At 35.3% G+C, this 8,811-nt stretch overlaps 1 protein-coding gene across 1 annotated transcript in view; it reads right to left on the bottom strand.

Moving 5' to 3' along the window:
- Positions 1 to 8,811, bottom strand: part of LOC107661626 (protein Shroom3-like) — a 57,923-nt gene that overhangs the window by 25,650 nt on the left and 23,462 nt on the right. The window contains exon 3 of the mRNA XM_016451290.1: positions 1,350 to 1,445. Coding sequence (XP_016306776.1) covers positions 1,350 to 1,445 — 96 coding nt within the window. The remainder of the gene's footprint in view (positions 1 to 1,349; positions 1,446 to 8,811) is intronic.

The following is an 8,811-nucleotide window of genomic DNA, read 5'->3' as shown; positions in this document are numbered from 1 at the left end:
ACTCCAGTCTTCAGTGTCACATGATCCTTCAGAAATCATTCTAATATGCCGATTTGCTGCTCAAGAAACATTTCATTTATTATTATCAATGTCGAAAACAGTTGTGCTGCTTAATATTTTCTGTGGAAACATTATTTTCAGAATTCTTTGATGTATAGAACGTTATAAAGAACACATTTAGTTGAAATAGAAATCTTCTTTAACATAAATTTACTGTATTTATTTTCACTTCTGACCAATTTAATGCATCATTGCCCTATAAAATTATTCAGTTCTTTAAAAAATCTTACAGACCCTGAACTTTTGGGGGAAAAAAAAAACAAAAAACACCACACGCTCGCGTCATTCTTTGTGCAAAAAAAGTATTCTCGTAGCTTCGTAACTTTACAGTTGAACCACTGATGTCACACGGACTACTTTGTCGATCATCTTGGTACTTTTCTGGACCTTGAACGTGGTAGTTACCTTGCGGTCTATGGGAGGTTCAGAGAGGCCTCAGATTTCATCAAAAATAACTTAAATTGTGTTCCGAAGATGAACGAAGGTCTTACGGGTGTGGAACAACACGAGGGTGAGTAATTAATGACAGAATTTTCATTTTTAGGTGAACTAACCCTTTAAGGATCGGGCCGTCTCGCTATTTACAGCTTCTGTACACAGTACTCCAGTTTTATTTACACACAGAACGAGAGGAAGAGAAACAGACAGAAACTAGAAAAAAAGGGAAAAGTTCATTTTGGTATGCAAGACAACAGCAAAATCTTGCAGTTCTCCAAAAATCCCCTTGAAAACCCCATAAACAACTCAATAATAGTGGATTTAGAGTAAACAGAGACGGGATGCACTGACAGTCACCCCTGATGTGACCGACTGGGAACCATAAACCAAAATCCACTTCAACACTTCCTCTTCCTGTGAGAGACATTCATTTCCTGTTTCAAAAATAAAAGCGAGATTCTGTTTCCTTAGAAATGCCTCCGATGAATGACCTTGTGTGCAGATCAGGGATATTATAGTTAACTAAAACTAAAAAGCATTTGTGTTACTTGAAATAATTTATTTTATTTTATTTTTATTTCAGCCATTTGCCAAGTAAACATTTCTCATTTTCATTTAGTTTAACTTGATGTACTAAAATAACACTAACAATAATAAGACTTTAAAATTAAAATAATAAATAAATAAAATAAAAATGACAAAAACACAAAAACAAAACTTTAAAATTAAATAAAAAAATGAATTCAAACTATTAATAAAAACTATAATAGTATCTCAATAATACTAAAACAACTCGGGGGATGACCAAACACAAAGATCAACAGCGGGTTGAGCTCTTCACACATGCACACCTGTTTTTGATGCGTAGTTTGACTCCACTGCATCTGCAGTCTCTGGAAGGACTAAGAGGATGCGGGTCAGAACAGCAAGGACCTGGACAACACTCTCTACAAACACAAACAAACATTTAGGTTAGACATGCATTCTTTATAAATCACAAGCAGTTAAAGCACTCGTATCTTGGAAAACAAAACGGCTCTTTTCAAAATAAAACAAGTGTGATGCATGATCAAATGTCCGTAACTAATCTAAACGTCCTGTTCTGTTCTCTCAGACTATTTAACTAAAACTTTAAGAACTTGTTCAGAGATTGTCCTGGTTATGCCATCACAACCATGATCTCATTAAGTTAAAAACAGATCAACAACAAGTCTGCGTCATATGTGAACGCCTTCTAAGAAATGCATCTGAAGGACATGACTAAAGCGGCCTAATTAAACAGGGCTTGACGAGGCGATTGCAAAAATACGTAATTTCGCACATTCCTAGTCTAGACGGTATGAGTGCACTGGTTACTTTGTAAATGACATACGTCTGTTTGTCTTTAGATCATGTATTTTTGCAGAATCAGTGTTGGTCAGAGAGAGGACGAGTCTCTGACTCTTTTGACTCTCTGTCTCTTTTTACACGTTCACGTGAATGTATTACATGGGCTCTTGGGTTTGACTCAGTTGTATTTGACAAAGGAGGCACCGTCCGGTCCATTCACCACATGCTCACATGGATGTTGTACACAAGAGAATTTTTAACCTGAAGGACAGGATACAATAAAGCCAAGTTCTCTTTCATGTCTTAATGCGCTTAAACTGTCAAATACACATTTATGTTAAAAACACACATGGGTTACAAAAACAGTCTGTGAAGGTAAACTGCTGGGAAAGAAATAGCAGGTTTATACGAGATCTGTGTGGCAGCAGCAATATACAGTAAATAAATCAATAAATCCACTGCTCTCGTGAGTGAGTGGAAACATGCAGATTAAGGGGCGGTAATATTATAATAAGATCCCTTTTCTATGTCACGGGGGAAGCGATATCTGATCGGCTCGTTTTTTCACAAGCTTGCAGAGAAAGGCTTACCAAAAAAAATAAAAAAATTACTGGGTTGTTATTTTTCACATTTTCTGGGTTGGTAGATGCACCGGGGACCCGATTATAGCACTTAAACACAGAAAAAGTTAGATTTCCATGATATGTCACTTTTAATGCATCCCTGCTGAATAAAATTATAAATTCTTTCAAAAAAACAACAACACAAACCTCACCCCTTATTTAATAAACAGAATGCTTATTTCTTATAGACGAAAAAATATTACAAAGCATTTGTGGTGACAAGTGTTTTGAGACCATTTGTGTGTTTGTTTGTGTATGAGGAGTATCATCTACCGCACAAAGTGCAACTATAAGAGCTTAGACAGCAAAACAGCAGCCCTTCAATCTCACTGAGAAAAGCCTGTAATGTTGACACAGCATTCCTATAGTTAGAGAAGGTGTCATCACGTTCTTTTTAAAGGGTTTTGAAAGCTTTAACACACCACTAATAAAAGACAACACAAAGGCATTCCAAACAAACTTTTAGTTAAAGGGACGGTGCAACCAAAAATTTAAAATCTTTTTCTCACCCTTAAAAGTTCTAAACCAGTATGCATTTCTTTATTCTGTGGAACACAGAAGAAAATATTTAGAAGAATGTCGGTAACTAAACCATTTTGGTTCCCATTGACTTCCATTGTATGGACAAAAATACAATGGAAGTCAATAGAAACTGAAACGGTTTGATTATAAACATTCTTCAAAATATATTCTTTTGTGTTCCAAAGAAAAAAGAAATACATACAGGTTTAGAACAACATGAGGGTACATAGTGACAATTTTTGGGTGGACTATCCCTTTAAAGGAGATCATACTGTGTAAAAAAAAGAGCAGCTTGAACATTTTTCTAAATAACTCCTTTTACAGATCAACATGAGGGTGAGAATATTTTTTAAGGATTATCCCTTTAAAAGTGAACAGCATGCTGCATACCTCTCTTTCAAATGTTCTTTCTCTTTTAAAGCTTGATTTATCACTCTTTCTTCAGAAGGGTGAGATCGGCTCGACTGCTGTGTGTGCGCATTGACTGCTTCAGACAAGACCTTCTTCTAATTATATCTCTATTAATCACTTTAATTGGCCTGTGAAATGCAGGGACGTTTATTGGAGCAGGGAGGCTTGATATACCATCTCGGATCAGCACATTAACAATCCATGATTTTAAAGCCAGCGTGTGCATCTCTGAACTCTTCTGCTCAAATGCCCCCAGCATTCCTCGCATACCTGCCCCCCGGAGGACCTCGGTGGTCACCATAGAGATGTGAGCAGCATGCAACTTCCTGTAAACCACAAGCCCCCAACGCTGCTTACAGACAGCATTCAAAAGCTTGGGGTCAGTAAGATTTTTTAGAAAAGAAATTGATACTTTTATTCAGCAAGGATGCATTAAATTGATCAAAAGTGATAGTAAAGACATTTATAATGTTACAAAAGATCTCTATTTCAAATAAATGCTGTTCTTTTAAATATAGAATATAAGAATATAATATAGCTCATCAAATAATCCTGTAAAAATGGTTTCCACAAGAATATTAAGGAGCACAACTGTTTTCAACACTGATAATAATAAGAAATGATTCTCGAGCAGCAAATCAGCATATTAGAATGATTTCTGAAGGATTATGTGACACTGAAGACTGGAGTAATTTTTATTTATTTATTTAGTCATTTAGCAGATGCTTTTATCCAAAGCGACTTACAAATGAGGACAATAAAAGCAGTCAAAACTAACAAAAGAGCAACAATATATAAGTGCAAATGACAAGTCTCGGTTAGCCTAACGCAGTACACGTAGCAAGGTGTATATATATATATATATTTAATGATACTGAAAATTCTGCTTTGCATCACAGGAATAAATTACCATTTTATTATTTTAAAATATATTACAATAGACAACAGTTATTTTAAATGGTAATAATATTTCACAATATTACTGATTTTACTGTATTTTTGATAAAATAAATGCAGCCGTGGTGAGCAAAAGAGACTCTTTCAAAAACATAAAAAAAAAAAAATCTTACAAACTCAACCTAACATCCATAATGCATTTGTTTGCCAAGCCATGTAATAAAAAATATTAAACTTCTAAGCATTAAAAATATAGCTAAAATGAATACTTTAATGGAGGGAACTGAGAAATATGTAGGGACCAGAAATAATCATATTTGAGCCTTGGCTCTTTTGACAGCTAATAACCACCTACTCTTAGAAAAAAAAAAAGTACAAAAGTTATCAATAGTGCGGTACCTTTTCAAAAGGTACTGAAATGTACCATTTAGGTACTAATATATACACTTTAAGTACTAATATGTACTTTTAAGGTACTAAAACGCAGGGGTTAATAAGGTACAGGTCAATAGTATCACCCCAGTGACAGCTTTTGTACCTTTTTTTCTGATAGTGTAGCAATCACCGGAACACCATAACAACTGCACAGCATTGTGCTAAAAACAACGCACCTTCGCTACAACTGCATAGCATCACCCTAGAATTGTGGCAGTGTATTTTGCAAGCACCACTTACATGTAAAAATCTGTTTAAATGGCAAAACTTCTTTATAAATTATAGGCTCAAATTGCTTTATAAGAGTATTGCACCTACAAAAGTCTAATAACTAGTATAGACTCAAACTCAGCTTTTGTGTGTATGTGTAAATATTTCACGCCACCCACACACTTGAACCTTTCCTCACTGATCTGACCTCTTCTCTTGTTTACATGCGTCTCAAGTGAAATGCACCCAACCATAAAATCAACCAGCCATGCAATGCAATAATAAATGGATGCTCGGATGAAACTTCAGACAACTTTTTCCACATTTTATCTATTGTTTGTTGGGGAGAAATCCATGGAATTTTGCAGAACAGATTTAAACATGGTAAGCGGAGACAAAATACAACGCTTTTATCCATAGCTGAATGTTTTAGCAATTAAAATGCAATTGCAATGCAGATATTTCTACTTGAACATTGATCAAGATACACTGATCGGAAGAATTTTGGCCTAAATTAAAGATCGATATATTTAAATTGCATATAATGGAATTTTTATTTGTTTAAATGTATAATGCAACATCAACAACTTTTTTAACCTCTTAAGGAGGTTAAGGTCCCAAGTCATTTCAACAACGCTATGCAGCCAAAGACAGTGTTAGTGTCCTGAGTTGCACTTCCAGCACACTTCAAAGCTGGAAAACCGAGCTCTGCACAACAAGGGGACGTTCCCTTTAAAACATGCCGTTCTCCTTGAACATACCCTTCACCTGCATTTAGAGATTCTGTGAAAGTGTTTAAAGCTAAACCAGCTTGACCCGCTGCAGGAATGCCATTAACAGAGAACGAATACCGGAGAGAGCGAAAAGGAACAAAGAAAGAATTCATTTTGACAGACGTTTCATCACGTGAAGAAGAAAGAATGACAGAAAAGAGTATTAGGCATTTAATAAGCCTTCTGTTGACCTTAATAGGGCTGGTATTTATATGTGCAACTAGGAATCTGATATTAGTGCTGATCAGATTTTGTTTGTTATTGTAGAAAACAAAGGTAAATAATACAAAGGTAAAAAGTCGACATCATTTTAGTTGATAAAAACAATTGATATGATCTACATTCTTATGCAAAACAGTGAAAAAGCCATCCAGAATAACCTAGCAAATGCATAACGATGTGCTAAAAAACACAAAAAACTTGTATTGTGGTGGCGACTAGTAAACAGCATGAACTCATTCACTAATAATTGTGTAAAAAGTGTTGAAAATTTGCAAAACACATCTGAAGTTACACATGTAACAATTTATATTTATCAGTTATTAAAATATTATTGAAATAAGCTATTAATGATATTATTATATTTAATTATATTTATTAATTATAAAAACTATCCCAGAATTACTGTAGAGTCACTTAGTAATTCAGGGTGCTTTCACACTTGGTTCGATTGCTTGGTTTTTGGTACGATTGCGTTCACATCAGCAGCGAACCGTATCAGAGTTCACTTGAACCGTACCCCAGACCACCCTTTTTAAGTGGACTCGGGTACGGTTCGTGGGAGCGCACCCGAATTCGGAAGACCGCGTTCACATCATCCAAACGTACCGAACACTGACGTCAATCGAACCCGGGTGCGCACCAAAAGTGCTAGTGTGAAAGCACCCTCAGTTTCTAGAAATGGAATAATCTGGATTCATTACCAACAACAACAACAATAATAATAAATAAAACAATAAGCTGTTTTTAATATAATGATTAATAATATAGCTATAACTATTATATAGATTGTTTTGTCATTTTTAACTCCACAGATTGATTCTGTAATCATTTATGTAATCCTAAATTGAAGCGCAAACTCTTGAAATGTTCATACAGGGTTTTTAGACATGGTTAGTGAATGAGACCCGTTTTCATCAGAAAATCTCTTGTTTGCATCTTCCGGGCTGCTGGAGGACAGCGTTTCAGTTCATCTCCTCTGCATGCCTGCCCTCGGTCACTGAACACAACCCCCGAATGAAAGAAAAAACTAGGAACCTGATATCACAGGAGAACAGGAAGAGACAAAATACTCTGGCAGAGGAAGGGAACAAAGGGATACAGATGAAAAATAAGAGATGATAAAAACACCAGCAGAAACGCTGCTTTCAATGGAATATTCACTTTGGAGATTAAGTGTTCTTTCTGCTTTAAAACCACACAAGAATTTCAACAAAGCTTGCTAATAAATTAAGTGACAACCAAACACGCTGACCTTTAGTGACGCCCCGCGTTCACATCATCCAAACGTACCGAACACTGACGTCAATCGAACCCGGGTGCGCACCAAAAGTGCTAGTGTGAAAGCACCCTCAGTTTCTAGAAATGGAATAATCTGGATTCATTACCAACAACAACAACAATAATAATAAATAAAACAATAAGCTGTTTTTAATATAATGATTAATAATATAGCTATAACTATTATATAGATTGTTTTGTCATTTTTAACTCCACAGATTGATTCTGTAATCATTTATGTAATCCTAAATTGAAGCGCAAACTCTTGAAATGTTCATACAGGGTTTTTAGACATGGTTAGTGAATGAGACCCGTTTTCATCAGAAAATCTCTTGTTTGCATCTTCCGGGCTGCTGGAGGACAGCGTTTCAGTTCATCTCCTCTGCATGCCTGCCCTCGGTCACTGAACACAACCCCCGAATGAAAGAAAAAACTAGGAACCTGATATCACAGGAGAACAGGAAGAGACAAAACACTCTGGCAGAGGAAGGGAACAAAGGGATACAGATGAAAAATAAGAGATTATAAAAGCAACAGCAAAAATGCTGTTTTAAATGGAGTATTCACTTTGGAGATTAAGCGTTCTTTATACTTTGAAGCCACATAAGAATTTCAACAAAGCTTGCTAATAAATTAAGTGACAACCAAACACGCTGACCTTTAGTGACGCCTCCTAAAAACAAACACAGTAACCTGACTTCACTGCTTTCTGGATGAAGAGAAGAGCTCTTCCTTTATCCTGCTTTGGCTCTGTCTTTCTCTGTGTTTACAGTGACTCCAGCAGCTCGTGTGACGCCAAAAAGGCTTAAAACAACACAATCATAAACACAATGCCAGACAGCCGTCGCTAAATATTATCTTGTTTTGTGAGTATCGTGTTGTTTAGCATTCTCTAATTTACAGACAGTAAATCTAATGCGTTTTAGATAAGAGATTCAGGTGCAAAATACACCCATCCTCTCGACTCAGGCGACTCAAACAAACCTACACATCGATAACTTGAGCGTACACACTTCTCTAAACACAGTCGTATGTTTAATAGGTGAAATAAATTCATTAGACAAGATAATAGGTAATATCTAGCTTCCCAGGATACTTATAATTTTCAGTAGTTTAAACAACCATCAAGCTACCAATTCGAAAACGTACAATACATTAAAGGTCGATAATTTTATACAAGATCAGATGATATTATTATAGTTTTGTCTGTGCTCTTTTCTTGTTTTAGACTTTTTACATATATACGGTTACATATTTAATGACCAGTATTTATTAAAAACAAAATAAAGGAGTGATTCTGAAAAAGTGACCAATTACTGACAGCACTAAACTTGAATTTATGAATTTTGACACTGTTATTGAACTAAACGGAGCTAAACAATGACACTATTATCAGAGCCACTTTAGAGCTGAAATAGAATTTGCTTCATAAATGATTCATTTTACAACTTTAACACTGTTATTTTCTTATTTATTAATGTGACGCTGCTTTGAAACAATCTGTATTGTATAAAGTGCTATATAAATAAATAAATACATAAACCAAATACAATAATCCTTACAACGGAGCTGAAAACACAGCAATGAAAAGCAGCATTTAATATATATATATA

Source organism: Sinocyclocheilus anshuiensis, unplaced genomic scaffold (genome assembly GCF_001515605.1).
Source record: "Sinocyclocheilus anshuiensis isolate Anshui unplaced genomic scaffold, SAMN03320099.WGS_v1.1 scaffold1425, whole genome shotgun sequence".
Classification (NCBI taxonomy): Eukaryota; Metazoa; Chordata; class Actinopteri; order Cypriniformes; family Cyprinidae; genus Sinocyclocheilus; species Sinocyclocheilus anshuiensis.
This window is presented reverse-complemented; position numbering and strand designations above follow the sequence as displayed.